Raw genomic sequence first — 26,143 nt, forward strand, 5'->3', positions numbered from 1 at the left:
GAAAGGAGATTCCATCTGAACATGAGGAAGAACTTTCTGACCGTGAGAGCCGTTCAGCAGTGGAACTCTCTGCCCCGGAGTGTGGTGGAGGTTCCTTCTTTGGAAACTTTTAAACAGAGGCTGGATGGCCATCTGTCAGGGGTGATTTGAATGCAATATTCCTGCTTCTTGACAGGGGGTTGGACTGGATGGCCCATGAGGACTCTTCCAACTCTTTGATTCTATGATTGCCCTAGACACTGCCAGGCCATCAAATGCTAATCAAGGTGGTCAGTTGAAACATTCACACCTAGTTCCAGCAGACAAGAGTTCTTTGCCCCACCCTGGTCATTCCACAGATATATAAACCCTTTTTCTTAGTTCCAACAGACCTCACTACCTTTGAGGATGCTTGTCATAGATGCAGGCGAAACGTCAGGAGAGAATGCCTCTAGAACATGGCCATATAACCCAAAAAAACCTACAACAACCCAGTAAATAGTAGTAACTGCTACAATAGTAATAACTAGCCATCCCCTGCACGCGTTGCTGTGGCCCACATGGGGGTTCTGTGTGGGAGGTTTGGCCCAATTCTATCATTGGTGGGATTCAGAATGCTGTGATTGTAGGTGAACTATAAATCGCAGCAACTACAACTCCCGAATGTCAAGATTCTATTTTCCTCAAACCCCACCAGTGTTCACATTTGGGCATATTGAGTATTCATGTAGAATTTGGTCCAGATCCATCATTGTTTGAGTCCACAGTGATCTATGGATGTAGGTGAACTACAACTCTAAAACCAAAGTACACTGCCCACCAAAGCCTTCCAGTATTTTCTGTTGGTCATGGGAGTTCTGTGTGCCAAGACTGGTTCAATTCCATCGTTGCTGGAGTTCAGAATGCTCTTTGATTGTAGGTGAACTATAACTCCCAGCAACTACAACTCCCAAGTGTCAAAGTTATTTTCCCCAAACTCCACCAGTTTTCACATTTGGGCATACTGAGTATTTGTTCCAAGTTTGGTCCAGATCCATTGTTTGAATCTACAGTGCTCTCTGGATGTAGGTGAACTACAACTCCCAAACTCAAGGTCAATGTCCACCAAACGCTGCTAGTATTTTCTGTTGGTCATGGGAGTTCTGTGTGCCAAGTTTGGTTCAATTGCATCGTTGGTGGAGTTCAGAATGCTCTTTGGTTGTAGGTGAACTATAAATCCCAGCAACTACAACTCCCAAATGACAAAATCACAATTTTTTGAGTGATGGTCACTCCTTGTGTTGTGAGATGTTTTGTTGCCAAATTTGGTGTGATTTTGTTCATTGGTTCTTTTGTTTTTAAGGAACTCATTATGCACAGAGCATTTAGATAGATAGATAGATAGATAGATAGATAGATAGATAGATAGATAGATAGATAGATAGATTGCTACCTCGCTTTTCTCTCAAGAGAAGAGATCACCACAACTTTCAAAACCACACAGCTGGAAAACCTGCCAAGGATGTCAATAACGACCAGAGGTAGGGAAATCTCGCGAGAGTTACTTAGATCTCGCGGGAATAGCGTCAAAGGGCGGAACTTCTCTTTCGGCGCGAAGAAAGCAAAGCAGGCGAATGCGGGCATCCTCTCGCGAGAGGTCGCACCGCGTTGGGTGACGTCACTAAGCCGCGCCGCGAAGACCGGCTTCCTTCGCCTTGTCGCTGTGTCATCCTCGCCGCGCTTCCTCCTGTTCCTTCTCGTCGTAATGGAGTACCTTCTTGGCATCCAGGGGCCGGACTTCGTGCTGGTCGCCGCAGACACCGTGGCCGCCTCCAGTATCGTTCACATGAAGCGCGGTCAGTGGGCCTAACATTTTTCCCGGAGAGTTAGCGCGGTTTGGCAACGTGTTGGTTGCCATTGCTCCGTCTCTGGCAGCGAGGGCCTCAGCAAGCATACGCTACCCATCCCCCATGGCTTTGAGCCGGGGCACGTCAAGGGGGGGTCAAACCGCATTTAGACCAAGCATGGGGCAACTTGGGCCCTCCAGGTGTTTTGGACTTCAACTCTCTCAGTTCCTAACTTTACTTACTTACTTACTTAGGCGATCCCTCGATGTGCTAGTAGCAGGCATGTAGCCAGAGGGGGGGGGGGGGGGGGGCTTGAGGGGCTTCAGCCCCCCCCCGAAATTCTCATGGTGGTTCGCGAAAAGGCCTTACTGTTGCATTATTTAAACTGTTATGTTTATTCATACCATGATCTGATCACCAGGCTCAATATATCCCATATGCATGGGGGTATTGGGGTAACGATACAAAAGGTTTGCTAGGGTAGACCCTCTTTCACTCAGACTCAGCCCTCCCCCCGAAACTCACCCCCCCAAAACCCCCCTGAAATTTTTTTAGCCCCCCCCCCCCCCTCCGAAACGAAATCCTGGCTACGGGCCTGCCGAGTAGGATAGTCTTCCAGGATCAGTATACTGGCGGTGGGTCCGTAGGTGACTGTGGAGCCCTATTCTTGACCTACATGCTCTCCCATCAGTTTCCAAGTGGAAGGTGGTCCCGGTCGGGGTTGGCTTGACGCGCCTACCCACCTTTCTCCCTTTCACCCTCCATTCTTGCTTCTTCAAATTCTGCAGCACTGCTGGTCACAGCTGACCTCCAGCTGGAGCGCTCAAGGGCCAGGGCTTCCCAGTTCTCAGTGTCTATGCCAGAGTTTGAAAGGTTGGCTTTGAGCCCATCATTAAATCTCTTTTCCTGTCTCCCAACATTCCATTTTCCATTCTTGAGTTTGGAATAGAGTAACTTCTTTGGGAGACGGTGATCGGGCATCCGGACAATGTGGCCGGTCCAGCGGAGTTGATGGCAGAGGACCATCACTTCAGTGCTGGTGGTCTTTGATTCTTCCAGCACGCTGACATTTGTCCGCCTGTCTTCTCAAGAGATTTGCAGGATTTTTCGGAGGCAACGCTAATGGAATCATTCCAGGAGTTGCATGTGACGTCTGTTGATAGTCCACGTTTTGCAGGCATATAGCAGGTTTGGGAGGACAATAGCTTTATAAACAAGCACCTTGGTATCCCTACGGATGTCCCGGTCCTCAAACACTCTGCTTCTTTTGGAAAAAAGCTGCACTAGCAGAGCTCAGGCGGTGTTGTATTTTGGTGTCAATGTTGACTTTGGTGGAGAGGTGGCTGTCAAGGTAATGGAAATGGTCAACATTTTCTAATGTTACACCATTAAGCTGTATTTCTGGCATTGGAGAGGAATTGGCTGGTGACTGCTGGAAGAGCACTTTGGTTTTCTCGATGTTCAGTAACAGGCCGAGCTTCTCATGTGCTTCTGCGAAGGTGTTTAGAGTGGCTTGTAGGTCTTCTGAATGCACACAAGGGATTCTGAATGAGCACAGTTCCTAACAGCCTCAGGCCTCATGCATAATATAATAATAATAACAATCTTTATTTATACCCCACCACCATCTCCCCAACAGGGACCCAGGGCGGCTCACATGGGGCCAAGCCTGACAACACATTACAACAAAATAAAATAAAACCAAGGCATAAAACAACAATACAATAAAATACATAAAACATGAGAATACAGTAAACAATATACAATACAGTGAAAGACAGTCACAATCCCAGTGACAATAAGCAGGCCACATGTACAGAATAAAATACTAAAAACTAAAAAAAACTCAGGGTGAGATAGGAAAGGAGCAGATTATTTGTAAGGGAGAGCACATAAAAACGGGGGCATAGAAACAGGCTTTCATACAAGCGTGGGAAAGTGTACTGTAGAAATAAATGTTGAGGAGTAGCAGCAATGTCTAGTTGTGCGTTTACTCTCCGAATGCATAGCGGAAGAGCCAGGTTTTGAGGTCCTTCTTAAAGGTATCTAAGGAGGGGGCTTGCCTAATTTCACCTGGCAATGAGTTCCAAAGCTGGGGGGCCACAGCGGAGAAGGCTCTCTCCCTTGTTCCCACAAGACGAGCCAGTGAAAGTGGCAGGGGCGAAAGGAGAGCCTCCCCCGAGGGATCGAAGAGATCAAGCCAGTTCATGGAAGGAGATACGGTCATGAAGGTAGGCGGGTCCCAAACCATTAAGGGCTTTATAGGTGATGACCTGAACCTTGAATTGGGACCAGAAGATAAACGGCAACCAGTGGAGCTCCTTCAACAGGAGGGTTGACCGCTATTTGCTTAAGTGGCAGAGGGGGAAAAAGAAGGAGCCTGAAGCTGTTAGGAACTGTGGGAGTTGAAGTCCAAAACACCTGGAGGGCCCAAGTTGTCCCATGCCTGGTGTAGACTCACCTTGAATGTGACTATATTTGTTATGGGGAGTCTGTTCAAAAAGGGCATCACATATTTATTTTCCATATTTATACCCTGCCTTTCTCTACCCCAGCAGAAGTACTCAAGGCAGCTAACAATGGCACATACATAGTGCCTCAAAACGACAAATTCACCTTGAAATAGTTTAAAATTACAACATCTTTAAAATGGTTAAAATACATTGAAAGTTAAAAGCACGCCATCCAGAGTTCAAAGACTAAAGCCATTCCAAGTCAAATTGCACATCCTATATTCGGCATACTGCATTGCCCTAATTTTCAAGACCCTGCTCCTAAAGCCAGGGTTTGACTCTCTTCCTGAAGGCTAGTAAGGAAGGGGCTAATCTGATTTCACTAGTGAGGGAGTTCTACAACCGAGGGGCCACCATTGAGAAGGCCCTGTCTCTTTTTCCCATCTGCCATACTTGTGAGGCAGGCGGGACCAAGAGCAGGGCCTCCCCAGATGATCTTAGTCTCCGAGCCGGTTTGTAGGCGAAGATACGTTCGGACAGGTAGCATGGGCCAGAACCATTTAGGGCTTTATAGGTTAAATCCAGCACTTTGAATTGTGCTTGGTAGCAGACTGGCGGCTAGTGGAGCTGACGCAACATGGGGGTTGTATGCTCCCTGAGCACCGCTCCGGTGAGCAACCTGGCTGCTTCTCACTGGATCAGTTGGAGCTTCCAAACAGTCTTCAAAAGCAACCCCACGTAGAACCTGTTGCAGTAATCTATACGGGATGTACCCAGGGTGTGGACCACTTCCCAAGGTACAGGTGCAGCTGGCTTCCCAAGGTACAGACTTTCCAAGGTACAGGTGCAGCTGGCTCACAAATTTTAATAGTGTAAAAGCTCCCCTGTCTACCGCCGAAACCTGATGTTCCAGGCTCAGTGATGAGTCCAGGATCACTCCCAAGTTACGAACCTGCGCATTCAGGGGGAGTGTAACCCCATCCAGCACAGGCTGTAACCCTATGCCCTGTTTGGCCTTTGGATTTCATGAAGAAATGAAATCATAATTCATGAGGCCCACATTTCATCTACAGCTAAAAGGATCCATGATGGGAAGGATGTCTGGTGAATGTCCTTTAGTGTTTACTGCTATGGGAGATAGACATGCAGCACAGCCCAACAGCAACATCCACTGTCTTGGTGTTTTCAGGATGTTCCTTGTGGAGGAAGGAGAAAAGAGGAGAGGGAGGAAGGCAGAGAAAGAAAAGAAGGAAGGCAGAGAAAGAAAAGGGGAAAGTATGAGGTGAGGGGAGGAAAGAAAGGGGAAGAACGAGTGAAGAAAGGGAGGGAAGAAAGAAAAATAATAATTGAAGAGCAAGGAAGGAAGTGAATGGAAAAAAAGAAGAGGGGAAAGGTGTATGAGCAAAAGCAGGAGAAGAGGAAAGACACAGAAGAGAGGGAGAAGGTGTACGAGAGAACAGTATGAAGGAAAGAAAGAACCACAAAGAAAATGCATACCCAGACAACGATATGTGTATATACTAGTAGACAATTGAAAAAGACAAATATATGAGTCCTGAAGAACATCAAGCCTTAACTTTCCCTAGAGGCCAGTATGACTAAACCAAGGCTGTCATACTTTGGCCTTATCATGAGAAGTGTGGTTAGACAAAATTGTAATGCTTGGTAAAGTATAAGGCAGTAGGAAAAGAAGAACACTGCATTACAGACAGACTCAATCTTGAAAGCTACATATGCTCTGAGTCTGCAAGATCTGAGCAGTGCTGGTGAGGGTACAATTTTTTTTTATTTACGACATTCATAGCCTGCCTTTCTCAACCATACGGTGACTCAAGGCGGGTTACAGATTGGCATGATTCGATGCCATCCATTCATAAAAGTGCGATTACAAACAGTCAACATAACAAACAATATATATATACACACACACACACACACACATATATACACACACACACACACACCATTAAAACATGTAGTCACCAATGTCGTCTTGTTAAAATCGTTTCCCAATAACATTGTCTGGCCATTCTATGCTCATCATTCATAGTTTCATGTTATCTATTCTGCTGCATTTTCAAAAGCTTGTTCAAAGAGCCAAGTTTTTACCTTTTTTCGGAAAGTCAGGAGGGAAGGGGACAATCGAATATCCCTGGGGAGGGAGTTCCATAGCTGGGGGGCCACTACTGAGAAGGCCCCGTCCCTCATCCCTGCCAATCGCGCTTGCAATGTAGGCAGGATCGAGAGCAGGGCCTCCCCAGATGATCTTAAGCTCCTAGATCAGGGGTCCCAAAACATTTTGAACAGAGGGCTGGGTTACAGTCCCGCAAACTGTTGGAGGGCTGGATTATAATTTGAAAAAAAATGAATGAATTCCTATGCACTCTGCACATATATTATTTGCAGTGCAACCCCCCCCCCCAAAAAAAACAAAAAAACAAAAACCCACACTTCTATATAAATAAAAATGTAATGTTCGTTTGTGGGATTATCAGAACTCAAAAACCACTGGACGAATTGACACCAATTTTGGACACAAAACACCTAACAACCCAATGTATGTCCTTCACACAAAACATTGATTTCGTCATTTGGAAGTTGTAGTTGCTGGGATTTATAGTTCAACTACAATACAGAGCATTTTGAACCCCACCAACGATGGAATTGAACCAAACTTAGCACACATTTCTCCCATGACCAACTGAAAATACTGGAAGGGTTTGGTGGGCAGTGTCCTTTCGTTTTGGAGTTATAGTTCACCTACATTCAGAGATCATTGTGGACTCAAACAATGATGAATCGGGATCAAACCTGGCACAAATACTCAATATACCCAAATTTGAACTCTGGTGGAGTTTGGGGAAAATAGAATCTTGACATTTGGGAGTTGTATTTGCTGGGATTTATAGTTCACCTACAATCAAAGAGCATTCTGAACCCCATCAACGGTGGAATTGAACCAAACTTGGCACACAGTTCTCCCATGACCAACAGAAAATACTGGAAGGGTTTGGTGGGCAGTGTCCTTTGGTTTTGGAGTTGTAGTTCACCTGCCTCCATAAATCACTGTGGACTCAATGATAGATCTGGACCAAACTTGGCACTGATACTCAATATGTCCAAATGTGAACACTGGTGGCGTTTGGGAGTTGTATTAGCTGGGATTTATAGTTCAATCAAAGAGCATTCTGAACTCCACCAATGATGGAATTGAACCAGTCTTGGTACACAGAACTCCCATGAACAACAGAAAAGACTGGGTTTAGTGGGCATTGACCTTGAGTTTTGGAGTTGTAGTTCACCTGCCTTCACCACGCCGGCGTTCCCTGGCCACGCCCACCCAGCGCTGCTCCGTCACTTTGGGACACCCTCTGCTCCGGCCGCTCTCCCTGTGTGGAAGGGAGAAGCCTCCCAGCTGGGTCCTCTGCAGCTTGGGAGGCTTCTCCCTTCCACACAGGGAGAGCGGCCGGAGCAGAGAGTGTCCGCAATTGGCGGAGCGGCGCCGGGTGGGCGTGGCCAGGCCAGGCCGCGCGGCCCGGAGAAATGCCCACGGCGGGCCGCATACGGCCCGCAGGCCGTAGTTTGGGGACCCCTGTCCTAGATGGTTCATAAAGAGAGATACGTTCAGACAGGTAATGACTTTGAGGTCTCTCTTTTGTGGGATTACCACAAATCAAAGCTGATTTGATGACAGTTACTAGCAATAACAAAGCGAGGGAGCTTTCTAAGAGCATAGTGATGATAGGAAGAGAACTGAGAAACTTGTTTGGGCTGAAAAATGCGGTATAGAAATAAAGCAAATAAATAAATAAACTTTGGTTAAAGAGGAGACAATTAGATGGCACCAAAAGGTGAGAAACAATGGTGTTGAAAGAAAGTACGAAAGCTTTTCAGATATTTATAAATTCCTTGTTTAGTTAATGGGGTGGGAAGTTTAATCACCTGAACTTTATCTCTCTCTTTCTAAAAAAAAAACCCCAAAACACCAAAACTGATAGTAAAATAGTGGGCAAAGTATAGTAGTAACAATGATATTTATTTCTTACCTGCCACTCCCTATGGATTGAGGCAGGGAACAACAGACTAACATACAGAATCTTGATGAACAAACCAGGCCACTATGTTGTATTATATTCCTCCTTTGGTTGTGGATTGAGCAGCACTTTGCTTGTTGGATCCCTGTCAGCATAATACCTTCTATTGCTTGCCAGTGTTTTAAGAACAGACTTGATTTATACATAGGGAGAAGTTACAATGTAAACTCTCACATTGTTCCTGTTGTAAAGAGAAACTCTATACTTAGTAGTCCTAAACTCCCCAGTGCAGAAGTTGGGTTTTTTTGGAAGTACTTTTAACAGCTGCAAAATAGGCTGCTAATCCTGTTAAAGGATTATGACATATCAGAAGCTTTTCAACATATCCTCCAGGGAAGATTATTCAATCACATTTTCTAAACAGAAAATGAAAGTGAGATACTGATATGGAGATTTTGAAATACAGAGCAAGAGAGAGCTGTTTTACCAGAACAAGTTGCTCCTGGATAATACATACCTACATTTAGCTATTATCTAGTTAATGCAGGCTGGGGATAAAATAAGATTGGGGTGATCATCGGTGACCCCAGTAAAGTGGATTTCTTCGGATTGTTTGTCAAGGTAGAAAGGGCTTACCTTAATTTTTTAAAAAGGAAATTAAAAACAATCCTATAAAGCAGTGTACTTTAATGATTTTCTATTTTTCATCCTTTTTCAGGGAATACTTAGTTTTTTCAAATTTTAGTTCAGATTGATTTTATTAGTATTGTCAATTGATCTGCCATTTTTACTAAATTAGTAGATTTAATAGTATTCTGTGTAGTGGATCCTCCAGAACTATGATTTCCAGCAACCATGGATCATCACAGTCCATATTAGTAAATGGCAGTGAAGTGAGCTTTGTCATGCTGACACATATGAGTTCACAGCTCTGCCATTTACTAATATGAAGCATTATCACCTGTATTTTTTTTTGTATCCACTACAAGTTCCCAAACTGAAACTTTTCAGAGATGGCAGACCCACTGCACTACCAAACATAGATTTGTGTGTGTGTGAGAGAGAAGCGACTTGAGAAACTGCAAGTCGCTTCTGGCGTGAGAGAATTTACCGTCTGCAAGAACGTTGCCCAGGGGATTCCCGGATGTTTGATGTTTTACCATCCTGTGGAAGGCTTCCCTGCATGGGAAGCTAGAGCTGACAGGCGGCAGCTCACCCTGCTCCCCAGAATTGAACCACTGACCTTTCGGTCAGCAGTTCAGCCGGCACAAGGGTTTAACCCAGGGTTTACCTGGCCCTTGCTCAGGGTCAACCTAAGTCTGAAACGACTTGAAAGCACACAACAACAACCCTATCACATCAGGCAAAAGCGGGTCCACATTTCCCATTGAAATACTAATAAGTTTAAATTTGTTTAAATTGTTTTTCATTTTAATTATTGCATTGTTTTACAGTGTTTTTTTAACTACAAATAATATATGTGCAATGCACATAGAAATTCATTCATGTTTTTTTCCAAATTATAATCTGGTCCTCCCAACAGTTTGAGGGACCGTGTTCTGGCCCTCTGTTTAATAAGTTTGAGGACTCCTGGTTTAACTCATTGCGCCATCAGGATATGTAGGCCTGAGAATATGAGTTTGAACTAGTACAATAACATGTCCTATTTTGTAATTAGTCCTCACACATCCAAATCTCTTTACACTTATATTTCCATGAAATACTAACTTATCACAATGTGATGTCTATGATCTCAGCTGGAAGAATGGTTCCTTTCTCTTTTGCTCTGCCTGAACTTAATATTGATAGTGGGGTGTTTTTCTCATCTGATTTAGATCATGACAAGATGTTCAAGATGAGTGAGAAGATCTTGCTCCTCTGTGTCGGTGAGGCTGGTGACACTGTCCAGTTTGCAGAATACATCCAGAAAAATGTCCAACTCTACAAGATGAGGAATGGTGAGTTGGTCATGCTGACTGTGAGGATGTTGACTGTGTGGGTAGGATCACTTCTAGAAGTCTGGGTTTTCTTTGCTTTCTTACTAAATCTGTTTATTCGGTTGGACATATTTCAAGTGTTGGGGACCCCAATGGCTGGGGGGTATGTGGGAATCCCACTCTGCAGAGATTTCTATAAAAGGTGCTTTTTTTTTTTTACCTCGTGGAGAAACATTTTGTTCCAAAGTTACTTCTGTTTCTAAAAATCCTTTTAGCAAAAAAGAATCTGGGGCAATAAAAATGAAGTTCCCTGTTATCATGATTGTATCTGTGAATGCTTAGGTGCCCCCTTGCCATTGTTTTTCCTTTTGTCACCATAGCCCTGGAAAAGCACATCATTTAAATGTTTTCCCTGTTCCCAGATGGTAAAAGCATACCGCAAAATATTTGATGTCCGCAGGCAGAGCTGCAGGGGCTTGTTTTTCCCTTCCGTGCCTGTTGTGGTAATGCATCCCAGCCACGATTACAAGACTTATTCAAGAAATGAGAGGAATCTTGTTCTGTGCTCTCAACAGAAGGAGCAGAAATTGCCATACAATTTGAGATTTTCTGGAACAAGTTTTGATTTGCCATAGACTATTAACAGTAATGTCCTTTTCTCAATGCCAGGATATGAGCTGTCTCCAACTGCGGCTGCCAATTTCACACGGCGGAATCTAGCTGACTATCTGCGGAGTAGGGTAAGTTTCCTTTCTTTCATTTCTCACATTTTTCATCAACTGCACATGTTTGGACTTCCCACTTCTGCTTAATTCTCTGGAAATCACCCTTATAATCCAGGTGGTTGTATTTTTTGTGGTTCTGTAGATTTGAACTTAATGGGTTGCTATGCATTTATTGGCAAGAGTCAAGGCATGAATGGCTTTTAATTAAAACAGAACCAAAGTGTTTTATGTATTTAACACTAACTTGACATTAGTGTTAAATTCCGGTCCCAATTCAAGGTGCAGGTTCTTGCCTACAAAGCCCTGAACGGTTTGGGACCTGCCTACCTGCGTGACCGCATTTCTGTGTACAAACCCACACGATCTCTTCGATCATCTGGAGAGGCTCTGCTCACGCTCCCACCTCCTTCGCAGGTGCGATTGGTGGGGACGAGGGAGAGAGCCTTCTTGGTGGTGGCCCCCTGACTCTGGAATTCACTTCCCAGGGACATCAGACATGCCCCAATGCTGCCAGTCTTTAGGAGGAGCCTGAAAACGTGGTTGTTCCAGTGTGCCTTCCCAGAATAAGGAAAACTCTCAGCAATATGCCCTCATAATGCACTTTACCACAGATTTAGGATTGACTGCGTTCCCTCATTTCTGAAAATCCTATCCCAGTTATATTCTACCTTGTTCATGTCAGCATTATTTTTTTAATTTTAACCTATTACATTTGGCCCGGCCATTGGTTTTAAATGTTTATATGTCACTTTTGATAGTTTATTGCTTATTTTTTTGTTCATGTGATTTATATGATTTGTATTTTATTGAGTGTTTTATTGATGTTTTGTTTATTGATCTTTGTTTATTGGTGTATTTTGGGCTTGGCCTCATGTAAGCCGCACCGAGTCCCTTGGGGAGATGGTAGCAGGGTACAAATAAAGATTATTATTATAATTATTATTATTATTATTATTATTGTTGACATTCTAACTCAGTCAAACCTCTGCCTTCAATTTCACCTTGAAATATGCTTTTTTTTCAACACTGAGAGAAGCTGGCTTTATTCAGAAGTTGGATTCTGTAGCTAAAAGGATAGTCTTTTTCAATGCTGCTCTTAATGTTTTTTTCAGTGTTCCAGGCACTTATTTTGGTCACATTTGGCTATCACAGCAACATGTTCTTTGAATACAGGAAATGTGTGTGTGTGTGTTTGTGTGTGTGTTCCAAGCTGAAATGTAGCTTTAAATGGGTCTATGGAGTAGAACAAAAGTGTGTATTTCAGGTGTGAGCTGGAGACAGGCAGCTATTTTCTTAAGTTCACATTGTGAGAATGTGACTGAGACACTATTCATCCTAGCACACCCCAATTTTATTTCAAACATTTGGCTACTACAATACACCTGCTCTGAGCTAGACAGCATTATGGCTGTTGGGTTACTGAAGAAACACATCGGATTCATCTGAGCTCTTGCCCTTCCCTCTCTTGTACTTCTTTACTTCGTCAGTTTCACCCAGCTCTTTTTGATGCAATTCTTGATCTAATTTTTCCTTTAGAAAAAATAAAATGCATACAGACATGTGCCCCCTCATGACTCAGTGCTGCAGGGCAGAAAACACCCAGTAAAAGTGGAAACGGCATGTGACCACCCCTATTTGCCTCCTATTTTGGGAGACTCTGCTATCTCAGTGCCAAGATGTTTTGCAATAGGGCCTGGCTTAGTAGTGAAGTCCATGGTTCACACCAGAAGGTCTAATCTCCAACACTTCCATGTTGACTTGAGGTTACCCACCTCTTTTCACAGCTTGGGGCAGGGAACAACAAACTTAAAATGCACAGATAAAACATAAGACCATTAAAATACATGTATTAAAAGACATTGACCAAAGATTAAGATACATTAAAATCATGCATACCAATTAAAATGTCAGTTTAAGGTGTATGTGTTAAACTTGACTGTCTAGGTCTGCCAGGCGACATAGATCTTTAATTCTGTTATAAATTTAGCTGTCGAATCTCATGAAGCAGCTCATTCCATAGCCTAGAGATGGCTGTCGAAAAGGTCTTCCGGCTTACCATTGCCCGTCAGGTTTTGGTTGGTTGAATTAAACATCCCTCAGATGGGTTGCTTTGAGTTTTCCGGGGTATATGCCCATGTTCCAGAAGCACTCTGCGTTTGGTGGTCCCTATGTAGACTTGTGCACATGCAGTGCCCAAACACGAATCAAGGAACATGAAAGGCACTGTAAACTAATTCAACCCTAAGAAGTCAGCCATAGCAGAGCAATTGATGAACCAACCTGGATACGGCATATTATTTGAGAACACAGAAATGTTGGACCACTCTAACAACTGCCATGTCACACTACACAGAGGACCTATTGAAATCTACAAGCATGTGGATAATTTCAACAGAAAGGAAAAAACCATGAAAATGAACACAATCTGGCTACCAGTATTTAAAAAACTGGTACTCAGGACAGTAAATAAAGAGCAACACTAAAAAAACAAACAGGAGAATTCCAAACAAAAATCCACCAGGACCAGCTAACACCTCCAAACAGGATTCCTCCAGACAGCAATCAGCCAGACTTTGAAGCTGCTAGGCCATTAAATGCTAATTAAGGTGGCCAAAGTGCAACATTCACACTTGCCTCAAGCAGACGAGTTCTTTCTCCCACCCTGGACATTCCACAGATATAGATACCTCACTTGCTTAGTTTCCAACAGACCTCACAACCTCTGAGGGTGCCTGCCATCGATGTGGGTGAAATGTCAGGAGAGAATGCTCCTGGAACATGGCCATACAGCCCAGAAAACTCACAGCAACCCAGTGATACCAGCCATAAAAGGCTCCGACAACACATCCATCAGATGATCTAAGTGGTATAGGGCAGGTTATATGGGAGACTGTGATCCTGTAGATCAGTGTTCTCTACTTGGGGTTCCCAGATCTTTTTGGCCTTCAACTCCCAGAAATCCTAACAGCTGGTAAACTGACTGGGATTTCTGGGAGCTGTAGGCCAAAAACATCTGGGGACCCCAAGTAGAGAACCACTGCTATAGATAATCTGGACCCAAATTATGTAGTACTTTAAAGGTAATAACCAACACTTTGCACTTTACCAGGAAACTAGTTGGCAACCAGTGGAGTGATTTTAGCATAGATATGATAGATTCACTCCTACATGTACCTGTAACCAATTTGATGCTTTAGAGTTCAACATCAAATAGGAATCTGGGTTGACACTGATGAAAATTGCAGTGCATTTAAAAGGCCTGACTTTTCATATCCCTTTTGTGAAAAAGACACCACAGGTCACAGGGTTTTGGAGGGCTACATCTCTGTCATACTCTCCCCTGCAGAAAATCAAAATGTGTGCCTTCACATGTCCTTATGTCATTTTAGGCCCAATAAAATCTTAGGTCCAACTGAAAGGAAAGTCATTTCTGGTTCACCTGTTTTTTAAAAGAACCTCTCCTGAGCTGAAATGATAGGGGGGGGGGGCATTTTTGGTGAGGCACACATTTCCTGCAGGCCACGCTTCGCCCATTGCTGGACCAGATGATCAGTCAGGTTCATGTGACATGAAATCCAGGGTGCCAAAAGTGACCTGCAATAATGAATAATTTTTTGCCAAATCCCTAACAGTTTTCATGTACTAACCCAGTTCTTGCAGTAAAGCGACTTGTTGCATTTTGATTTGATGGGTTGGTGAACATGCAAGGCAGGTTTCCCCATCTGTAGTACTGTTACTTGCAGAGTGAAGGATTCCTCTCCCCCCCCCCCCCCCAGCTATAGCCGGGAGAGAGGAAGGAATTAAGCCCATTTAAAAGAAACTGAGATAAGGCCTTCAGTTCTCATGCAAATGTGCAGATTCCGTTTAATCTCTTTCCACGAACAATTTAGTTAAGTCAAGTTGTTTGATGTGCGGAGCCAAACAAGCTCCTTTTGTCAACATGAAGCATTGCGTCAGTATCATATGAAGCTGAGCTTGGGGTGGGGATGCATCTGTCTACATGCATAGACACAAAGCATCAAACGGCAACTGGTTTTTCCTGGCCCTTTTGCAATTAACCCTCAAGACCACCTCATCCTTCTCTGGCTTTCCTAGCTTTCCATGAGCACTTTCTAGGCACTTCTTTCTTCTTTTGTACTTGCTGGATATTGCCTTTGTTTCTATAGCAGGATTCTCTACTAACCATATATACTCCAGTATAAGGTGACCCAAATATAAGCTGAGACACCTAATTTTCCCCCAAAACACTGGGAAAATGTATTGACTTGAGTATAAGCCAAGGGTGGGAAATGCAGCAGCTACTAGTAAATTTCAAAATAAAAATAGATACCAATAAAATTACATTAATTGAGGGATCATCAGGTTAAATGTTTTTGAATTTATATAAATAAAAATGTAATGTTCGTTTGTGGGATTAACGTAACTCAAAAACCACTGAACGAATTGACACTAAATTTGGACACAATGCACTTATCAGGCCAATGAGTGACCATTACTCATAAAAACACTGAAAAACAGCAGAAGAGACTTAAAAAGCAAAAAAAAACCTAAAAATACATTACAACGCATGTAAAACCACACATATATACGCAAACACACATATACACACATATACACACACAAAACAACATATATACAGACTGGGCCACAGCAACACATGGCAGGGGGCGGCTAGTATTTACATAAAGCTGTAATTTAAGATAAGACTGTCCAACTCTGATTAAATCATTCTAAGCTGCAATGTAAATGTGCTTACATATCCTTATAATAATAAGAAATAGAGTAAAATAATAAATGTAATAACAATAATAGAGAAAAATAAATATAATAATTAAAAATAGAAAATTATAAAAACTTAAGAAAATAACAACAACAACAACATTATTACTGCAGGACTTTCAAATCCAGACTGACAAAGTTTTGGAACATAATACACCAGACATCACAATTGTGGAAATGAAAAGAAAAAAGTTTGCATTATTGATGTCACCATACCAGGTGACAGTCGCATTGAGGAAAAACAATAGGAAAAACTCAGCCGTTATCAGGACCTCAAAATCAAACTGCAAAGGCTCTGGCATAAACCACTACAGGTGGTCCCAGTGGTCATCGGCACACTGGGTGCCGTGCCAAAAGATCTCAGCCGGCATTTGGAAACAGTAAACATTGACAAAATCACAATCTGTCAACTGCAAAAGGCCACCTTACTTGGATCTGCATACATCATTCGAAAATGCATCACATAGTCCTAGATGCTTGGGAAGTGTTCGACTTGTGATTTTGTGATACGAAATCCAGCATATAGATCTCATTCGCTGTGACATACTGTGTTTTTGTGTCAGTAAAATAATAATAACAAATAGAGAAAAATAATAAATGTGATGATAATAATAACCCAGTAAAATAATAAAAAACTTTGACTTGAGTATAAGCTGAGGAGGGCTTTTTCAACTTTAAAAAAGGGCTGAAAAACTTATATGCTCAAGTATGTATGGTATATAAATCTTCCAGGATTGTAAAAGGGAAGGTTTTCTATCGGCCGCAGAACCATCACAGGCTCATAGTGCATAGCGCCTTCTCAGTGCATTCAGTCTTTTGAATTCTCTCTATCTCTCCGTGGTTTTTGTGCACACAATGTGAATGTTTTTCTTCACTATTTATGTTAAAATAGGACCTCTAATAATTTGACCCATCACCAGATTCCTAACAAAAGCCTTAAAGGGTACTTAGCTCCTTGAATATGACTGCTGTTCACTCAGCATTTGGATTATGATGTTGAATTTCATGTTATTGTTTTGTTACAGTTACAGTTTCTGGCCTTTCTCTTCGTTATTGCTACCTAGAGTGGACCCATTGAATCAAGTGAAACACATTTGGTTTTGTCTTTCCAAGTTTACATGGATTCAGAGACTCTGGTTGCAAATGCCATTTTGATTAGGGAGTTGGTTATTAACTGTCATTCTTTTTAGGTCTCAATAAATAGCTTATGCCTATGATCTTTTTATTTGGAGGGATGCTTGGTTAAATGGCCACAGATGAATCAATCAATCTCTCCTTCTCCCCCCCCCCCCTTTAAGTGAGAAAATTAAGCCTGATTTGTATGGTCCTACTGTAATGTTCTTCCCAAATGTATAGAAAAATACTTTTACAAAACAGTAAATTGGAATCTTACGCATAAGGAAGTGAAAGAGGACAAAGCCTGTGGAGAGCAGTCTGTTGGTTGTTTGTGATGTGGAAGATTTTCATTTTCTCCATAACAGGCTGTGAGATTTGATGTGTGCCCCCCCCCCTCCCCGCCATGCAGTTGCTGAACCTTCTTTTCTCAGCCCCTGATGGGGTGAAGTGTCACCTCCCTCACCACAAAGTGACATGACCTTTGGAGCAGATGGCCCAGGTGATGCTGGCATGGGGCTTCCTCACTAATGAGGACACTTTTAATGTGGCTCTCGCTTTGCAAGTGGAGGCGGCTTCCAGGATGCGACTTGGCGGGATGCATGCCTCCTCCTTCCTCCTTGTGCCAGGTCCCTAGAGGCCTGGTCCTGCCTGCCATTCCCTCTTCCTTCCCCTCCTTGCTGGGCTTTACCTTCTAGCTCACCTGCTCCAGATGGGCCGCCCAGCAGGGAGAACACTGGCAGAAGCAGATGTGTGTCTTTACCGGAGGTGAGACCTTGTGCTCTTACAGATGGCAGGGCCCCTCCGGCAAATGGTGCACTTTGACACCATGATTTGTGCCACTTGATGGGGGAGCAGAAGCAATTTCCATCTTCTCTTCAAATGTTTTTCTTTGCCCCATATTGGCATGAAATAGCAGAAACCCTTTTGCTTTGGAACATCTAATATCAGAGGAAATCTCTTACCACCCTGGCTGTGGTTGGTTTGAAGAGTGGGGTTCTTTTTTCTAAATGGTTGTTCTTGTTGCTACATTCTTTAATAGGATGATTGCAAAGGCACTCTTTAAATATGGTTTTCTGACTTAAGACTTCCTTTGAAGCACTGTAAAATTATCTTGCATGGTTAACCTATAATGGTGGGATGACATCACACACACAAAAATAAAGAAAGAAGTTTAAGGAAAAATGATAACACTACATGACATAATTTTTGTTCCTGGCTTTTCCAAATTGGTTCTATCAGAAAAACATGGGGAAGGTTTATTAAACTGCAACACATTTTGCTCTAGTTTTTAATTGAGTCTCAATCAATCCAACATAGTTTGTGGCAGCAACAAAAACAAAGTTTCCGGACTATAACAACTACTTTCAAATTGAGTGCCGCATAATAAACAGGAAATAACACTTACAAACCAGGAACAGAATTCTTTAAAAATGTTGTTACATAGTATAATGCAATTGGAAAAAAAGTAAAAATACAGCTTGGTTTTCCCCCCTATTTTTCTACATTTATTGGAAAAGTGCCAGTACAGAAATGGCTTCAGATGGCTCCTCTTGGGGTTTTGAAGTTCATCCCTACAGTGGGCTGTGTAACCTGCAGGTTGGACAAGCTGCCAAAATCCAGCAGCTTCAACATCTCCTTCGTATCAGGGTCCACTTCAACGATCTCCTGATCTAAGGCAGAGACCTCAGGGACATAGTTGTCCCTTCTTTCTCTTTCCTCTTCCTGCAGTTTGATGGAGATGACCGGCTCTAGTTGAATACGTTTCATTAGATGGGTAACATACCCTGCAATCTTGTTGCACAGTTTTTTGCTAGGGATAATGGCAATCTCCTCACATACTCGCTTGTTTGTGTGGAAGTCATTCCCAAGGCAAGTATAATATTTTTCAATTATTACCCGGGCAGCCTTTTTCACTGTTTTTGTGCGCACATGTCCCATGGTGGCGAAGGCAGCCGGTGGAAAAGAGCAGATTGTTTTTTTTAAAAAAAGGAATCGCTTCTTCTATGTCTCTGACTACTTGAGGGTGGCATCCAATGAATCAAACACTGCTTCTGCGAAACAAGGCCACCAAAGCAATGATACAAAATCACAATTGCGCAGAAATATCTGAAGAGTTGGAATCATTGGCTAGAAGAGTCAGAATCATTATCTAGATGCATGCTCAGTGTGGAACACATCTCACCACACTAAAACAGTGGATGTGGCTCTTAATGAGACATGCCGCATTATCACAGGGTGTCTGCGCCCTACACCACTGGAGAAATTACACTGCTTAGGCGGTATTGCACCACCTGACATCCGCCGGGAAGTAGCAGCCAATAGTGAAAGGACCAAGGCAGTGACATCCCCAGCTCATCCCTTGTTTGGGTATCAGCCAGCACGTCAACGACTTAAATCAAGAAATAGTTTTCTTAGATCTACAGAGACACTCGCTGGAACACCTCAGCAAGCGAGAGTCCAAAAGTGGCAGGCTCAAACCCAGCACCTCAATCCGTGGGTGATACCAGATGAGAGACTCCCTCCTGGGCACACAAAAGACTGGGCGACTTGGAAGGCGCTGAACAGACTGCGCTCTGGCACCATGAGATGCAGAGCCAATCTTAAGAAATGGGGCTACAAAGTTGAATCCACAACATGCGAGTGCGGAGAAGAGCAAACCACAGACCACCTGCTGCAATGCAACCTAAGCCCTGCTACATGCACAATGGAGGACCTCCTTGCGGCAACACCAGAGGCACTCCAAGTGGCCAGCTACTGGTCAAAGGACATTTAATCAACTACCAAGTTTGCAAAATTTGTGGTTTTTTCAATCTGCTTGTTTGTTTTGGTCTGTTAGAAATGTAATACAGTGGTCTAGTTGCTGATGACACGATAAATACTAATTACCTAGATGTCAACTATGGCGGCAGTGAGCAGAATGAAGCTTTCAATCTGTTGAATTGCAGCTCCTATTGTTCCTTGCATTGTGGGGGGGGGGGGTGCATTGGTAGTGCCTTGGTGGTAATTGCCGTAGAGAGTGGGTGCCCCCACCAGGCCCCCTCCAGCCACGTGATTGGAATCACAAGACGTCTTAAAACGGGGCTTATATCCCTCAGGGCTCAGGATGGCAGAGTCATGCTGTCTGCCTTTGTACACATGAAAGTGGCGCATCATCCAAGGGTTGATGATGAAGTGGACTATGAATCTCCGGCAGAGTTGGCCTCTCGGGAGAGGCACGTGTTAGGCGAGGCATGTGACCCATAACTTCTTTTGAAAGTCGGGTGGACAGAGTTGACAGCTTAGATATTAACATGTTAAAAATACTTTCAAAGCATCAGTACAGAGCTGCTCTTGTTCTTGGGATCTTGGGACCCTGTTTTGGCCCTGCGGGGTTGAGATGCTCCTCGATCCAGGACGTGAGGAACTTGAGAGGCTCCTGAGATTTTGGAACAGGAGAGTAGAAATGGTGAAAAAGACATGACAGAGCCTTGCACCATGATGACTCAGTTGCAATTCTCTCCATGAGACAACTAGGTACTATAGTTATGTCATGCTTTGTGAATTTTTGGCTAAAGCCAAATATGATAGTTTCAAAATGGGCCTATGCCTTCAAATTGTCAGTTGGCTTATGACGACCCCATTAATTCTTCTTTTAGAAAACCTTACATTTAAACAGATTAAAAAGAGCAAAGTTTCAAAGGGCTTGCTGGGAAAGAAATGTCTTAATCTGCCACTGAAAGGAAATCACAACCATGTTTTCATCACTAGAGAGGGAGAGAGTTTCCTCCAACTTTGCCTGTGAAGGTAATGAGATAAAGTGTCTCCCTTATGGAGCTTCAAACTCAGAATGACATGATCCATCCAATAGCCTAGGACTGAACTGTATGGAGCTTTATAGGTTGGATCAGTTTTGGTGGCTTTCTTGAGCCGGCCAACATGCGTAGTTGTGTGGGGCTTTTAAAATCACTTTTGTCCCCTTAGTTTGTGCCTCAGTCAGTCAAGTCTGTTGAGAAACGTGGCAGCTGTTTTTGGCTGCACTCCCCTGCAAGGTGAAAATATGCATTGTTAATTGTTCCCTTTCTACAGTACCAAGCACTCTGAATCGCTCAAAGTGTGTACATTGATTTCTCTGGGTTGTTCCAGGGACAGTCTTCCCTTTTTTCTTTTTTGCACGCCTTAAAGCCAACATCGAATACCCTTGTGGTCTTAGAAGCTTGGACCATAGCAAGAGCCAAGTCAGCCTGCAAATTTGCTTTCAGTTCTACTTTGAGGAGTAATTTAATGCCAAGTAATTTAATGCCAAGTATCCCTAATGGAGGTTTTGATACAGATGTTATGCTTTAAACTCAAATTATCTCCAGAAATAGAAGCGGGGGGGAAAGCACAAGGTCCTAGAAGGCTCTCTGACTCAAGCATTGGGTTGGTTTGGGCTCTCATGGAACAGTGATCTCTCAGGAATATTATTCCACGTAATAATGAACACCTGGTGGTGCAGTGGGTTAAACCGCTGAGCTGCTGAACTTGTTGAAAGTTGGTGGTTCAAATACAGGGAGCGGAGTGAGCTCCCGCTGTTAGGCCCAGCTTCTGCCAACTTAGCAGTTTAAAAACATACAAATGTGAGTAGATCAATAAGTACCACTCCTGCGGGAAGGTAACAGCTCTCCATGCAGTCATGCCAGCCTCATGATCTTGGAGGTGACTATGGACAACGCCAGCTCTTTGGCTTAGAAATGGAGATGAGCACCACCCCCCAGAGTCAGACACAACTAGATTTATGTCAGGGGAAACCTTTACCTTTAATGAACCCCATGTGATTGAACTTGTGTCAGTTTGAAAACTAATAAGCACTAATAAAAAGATGGTGTTGTTTACATCATCCAGCAGTTGGAGTGCCTTAAATTCCTGGAGTAATATATGATTGCAGTGTATGAGAATGTTTTTTTAAAAAAGGAAAATACCCTCTTTATCTCTCGTACACATACCTAGTGCCCTCCAACGGTGTTGGGCTGGAATTCCTATAATGCCCCAGAAAGCTTAGAGTTGCAGCTGATATTACTATACATCTGCACGACAAGAAATAGCAATACATTCTCCATTTTGGAGAAGAGTCCTGCATCCTTTCTCAGTCTTGGAAAAAAAATGCAGAGTCTAAATAAAGTTATCAGCTGGTAGGGAGCCCCTGGTAGCGCAGTGGGTTAAATTGCTGAACTGCAGAACTTGCTGACCGGAAGGTCGCCGATTTGAATCCGGGGTGAGCTCCCACTGTTAGACCCAACTTATGCCAGCCTCGCAGTTAGAAAACATGCAGATGTGAGTAGATCAATAGGTACTGCTCCAGCGGGAAGGTAACAGCGCTCCATGCAATCATGCCAGCCACATGACCATAGAGGTGTCTACGTAGACAACGCCGGCTCTTTGGCTTAGAAATTGAGATTATCACCAACTCCCAGAGTCGGACACAACTAGACTTAATGTCAGCGGAAAACCTTTACCTTTTACCATACATGACACAGCATGGAATGCCAGGGTGGATATTTATACCACCTCTCCTCTACTCCCCGCTCCACAATTTCTCCCTCTCAGTATCCTAAACCCATTTTAGGGGGATGTGAAGATGCTGTAGATCCCATTTTCGTTTTTAAAAAACTAAGCAAAACAGTGTCATGAAAGTATGATGTTTTAAGAGGAGGAAAGTCTTCTTACTTGGGGTTAAATAGTGAGAATTTGTTCATTAGTGTTCCATTAACATCTGAAGGTGGTGAGGAAATATAGGAACTGTTTTCTTTTTCAAAGTGGGGAGAATCTGGCCTGTAGGCTTTCTGTTCTTGGTGAGAGATCCCCTTGCTTTTTTTAAAGATGTGAAGTGTGGAAAGCTGCACATTTTCCCTGAGAGTGAAATTAAGAGGGAAATTTCCAGCATGATTTTTTCCCCCTTCCTTGACTTTTGATGTTTTATTCAGCTAGAGGCGATGTGTGGAGAGTTTGGAAAGGGGCTGTAGCATTGAAATTTCACTCATGGGAATGGAATCTTCTTGATATTAACCATGCTTGAACAGTGGCGGTTCTAGTTTGGGCACAGTCTTGGCTGCAGCTTTTCACAGATTTGGTTTTGTAGATTGCAGATCTGTGTCAGTTAATGAAGTCGACGTGTTCAGGGACATCCCTTATTTACCAGGAAAAAATGCAACCAGAGCCAGAAACAACATGGAAACAATTGGGGTAATGTCCTACACCAGAAAAAAAATTCAGAAGCCTTTTGAACCTTCTAGAGCAATGGTTCTCAACCTTCCTAATACTGTGACCCCTTAATACAGTTCCTCATGATATGGTGACCCTCAACCATAACATTATTTTCGTTGCTACTCCATAACTGTAATTTTGATACTTTTATTAATTATAATGTAAATCTCTGATATACAAGATGTATTTTCATTCACTGGACCAAATTGGGTGCAAATACCCAATATGCCCACATTTCGATACTGATGGGGTTGGGATTGATTTTGTCATTTGGGAGTTGTAGTTGCTGAGATTTATAGTTTGCCTATAATCAAAGAGCATTCTGAACTCCACCAGTGATGGAATTAAACCAAACTTGGCACACAGAACCTAGATGACCAACAGAAAATACTGTAAGGGTTTGGTGGGCATTGACCTTAGGTTTTGGAGTTGTAGTTCACCTACATCCAGATAGCACTGTGGACTCAAACAAATCCATCAGGATCTGGACCAAACTTGGCACGAATACTCAATATGCCCAAATGTGAACACTGGTGGAGTTTGGGGGCAATAGACCTTGATATTTGGGAGTTGTAGTTGCTGGGATTCACTTACAATCAAAGAGCATTCTGAACCCTAACAATGATAGAATTGGGCCAAACTTCCCACACAGAACCCCCATGACCAACAGAAAATACTGTGTTTTCTGATTGTCTTTGGTGACCCCTGAGACACCCCCTCGCGACCTTCCCCAGGGGTCCCAACCCCCAGGTTGAGAAACATTGTACTAGAGACCAGATATGACTTGCTTTCCTCATTCTCTGCTTTCCTTGTGATTCCAGTTTTGGGGGTATATTTGCGATAGTACTGTGCAAGTACATCGTTCACAGTCAAATGTGATATTCAGCAGTTTGTGATTCTGGATTTTTCCCTCCCTCTTTAAATGAACTCGATCACTTTCTCAATGTGGTGCCCTCCAGTTATGTTGGACTACAGCTATAGCTCTCACCATCCCATGTGAGTTGCCACCCAGAACAGCTGAAAGGCACCAGATTGCAAAAGACTCGTGTTCTGTGTTTAAAAGTTTATTCAGCAACACAACAAAAACAGAAGCAGATGCAGATATTAAAAAGAGAATAAAAACCATTATAACATTGAAACACAGATATAAAATGAAATACTGTAGAATTAAAAGCAGCAGAAGACATATATCAGTAAAAGAAAGGCTTAGCAACCAGTCCGTTCTCAGTAACCAGCCTGATTCCAAAAGTCCATTTTAACTAGAAATCCTTTTGCTTACCACAGTAGGCAGGGCACGGATTAGTCCTCCAGAGACTTGGACAAGAACCAACAGATTCATATTGCAAGAGAAGTGGTTCTACCTAAACATTAGGTATCCTTAGGCAATCCCTCGTGGTCCAAGTAAGATTGTCCTCCAAGTGTGGTGTCCTGGCAGTGGGTATGTAGGTGACTGTGGAGCCCTATTCTTGACCTGCATCTTCTCCCGCAGTGAGGGCATCAGTTTCCAGGTGGAAGGTGGTCCCGCTTGGGGTTGGCATGATGCACCTTTCTCTTGGCACGTTTCTCTCTTTCGCCCTCCGTGCTTCTTCAAATTCTACAGCACTGCTGGTCACAGCTGACCTCCAGCTAGAGCGCTCAAGGGCCAGGGCTTCCCAGTTCTTGGTGTCTATGCCACAGTTTTTAAGGTTGGCTTTGAGCCCATCTTTAAATTTATTTTCCTGCCCGCCAAGATTCCGCTTTCCATTCTTGAGTTTGGAATAGAGTAACTGCTTTGGGAGACGGTGATCAGGCATTCAGACAGCGTGGCCGGTCCAGCGGAGTTGATGGCAGAGGACCATCGCTTCAGTGCTGGTGGTCTTTGCTTCTTCCAGCACTCTGACATTTGTCCGCCTGTCTTCTCAAGAGATTTGCAGGATTTTTTGGAGGCAACGCTAATGGAATCATTCCAGGAGTTGCATGCGATGTCTGTTGATAGTCCACATTTCGCAGGCATATAGCAGGGTTGAAAGGACAATAGCTTTATAAACAAGCATCTTGGTATCCCTCTCTGCTTCATTCTGTTTGGCAGCAGAATGGATGGCTATAGGTGGTGGTGGACTGTCCAACCTTGGAGGTTTTTGGGTTACGCTTAGGGTTTGAGGTGGCCATCTCTCTGGGAGGGTTTGAGTAGATTATTCCTTAGGATCCCTTCTAACTCTTAAGGCTATATAATTCTACAAAAAGCCATTTCCAAGACTTCAGCTAGCCGTAGGTGGGCGGAGGTGCTTAGATCTTGCACAGTAGTCATCGCAGCTTCTAGATCAGGCCTGCACAATATGTGGCCCAAGGATCCATATCTAGTTTGTCTCTCACTCTATCTGGAGAGAGAAAAGATGGGGAGATGGGAGGAAGCTGTGTTTGCCAGGAGCAAGAGGTGACAGCAGCCGCCCATTGCTCTTGGCACACAGGGCGTCTTCCTCCCATCTCCTGTCCCTTGCCACTATGACTCCAGAAAGAGAGGAAAGCCAGCTGGAGGACCTGGACACTGGATTCTACCACAGAGAGAAAGAGAGAGAGAAAGAGAAGTCAGAACCTAGATCTGGAGTCCAGGATAGGACAACCTTAAAACAATCCTAAGTTGGAAACAATTTGAATGCACACAACAACTACAACAACAGAAATCCTAAATAATCTTTAATTATAGCTTTACTTGGAAAGTGAGATGCGACCCCAAGAGGTTTAGCCTATTTAATTTCAGTTTTTTATTATTGCCAGGTTGTGCAGGCCTGTTCTGGATTGTCTCAATACACCCATCCCAACAACAACAACAACCAGGAATGTAAATATGTGTGTGTGTTTTATGCACAGCCTTGCAGTATCTCTTCCCCTGGACTCACCCACATTAACACTTCCCTACCAACATACGACTCCTGACAACAGTACATTTAATTATAGGTGGCACAGCCCTGGCCTAGGTCCAAATGGGGAGCGGGGGTTGTCAGTTCTTCTTTCGTTGTTGTCCACGCTCAGTGGGATGCCTTCCTCTTTGTCGCTGTGTCTCCCCTCTTCTGTGACATGGCTTCCGCCAGATGTCAC

The 26,143-nt window shown here is 43.4% G+C and overlaps 2 protein-coding genes across 2 annotated transcripts in view; one reads left to right on the plus strand and one right to left on the minus strand.

The window, feature by feature from the left end:
* The first annotated feature begins 1,615 nt into the window (after nt 1-1,615).
* PSMB2 (proteasome 20S subunit beta 2) overlaps nt 1,616-26,143 on the plus strand; it is a 35,257-nt gene continuing 10,729 nt past the window's right edge. Inside the window, exons 1-3 of the mRNA XM_060784187.2 lie at nt 1,616-1,814; nt 10,128-10,250; nt 10,899-10,969. Coding sequence (XP_060640170.1) covers nt 1,724-1,814; nt 10,128-10,250; nt 10,899-10,969 — 285 coding nt within the window. The 5' untranslated portion in view covers nt 1,616-1,723. The remainder of the gene's footprint in view (nt 1,815-10,127; nt 10,251-10,898; nt 10,970-26,143) is intronic.
* Nucleotides 18,341-18,798, minus strand: LOC132780061 (small ribosomal subunit protein eS17-like). Its single transcript, XM_060783591.2, has one exon. The coding sequence runs from the start codon at nt 18,785-18,787 to the stop codon at nt 18,386-18,388; it is 402 nt and encodes a 133-aa protein (XP_060639574.2). The 5' UTR covers nt 18,788-18,798; the 3' UTR covers nt 18,341-18,385.

The sequence above is a fragment of the Anolis sagrei genome, chromosome X (genome assembly GCF_037176765.1).
Source record: "Anolis sagrei isolate rAnoSag1 chromosome X, rAnoSag1.mat, whole genome shotgun sequence".
Lineage (NCBI taxonomy): Eukaryota > Metazoa > Chordata > Lepidosauria > Squamata > Dactyloidae > Anolis > Anolis sagrei.

Coding starts and splice junctions, on each gene's coding strand:
- LOC132780061 (XM_060783591.2), bottom strand. CDS start 18,787: ATGGGACATGTGCGCACAAAAACAGTGAAAAAGGCTGCCCGGGTAATA.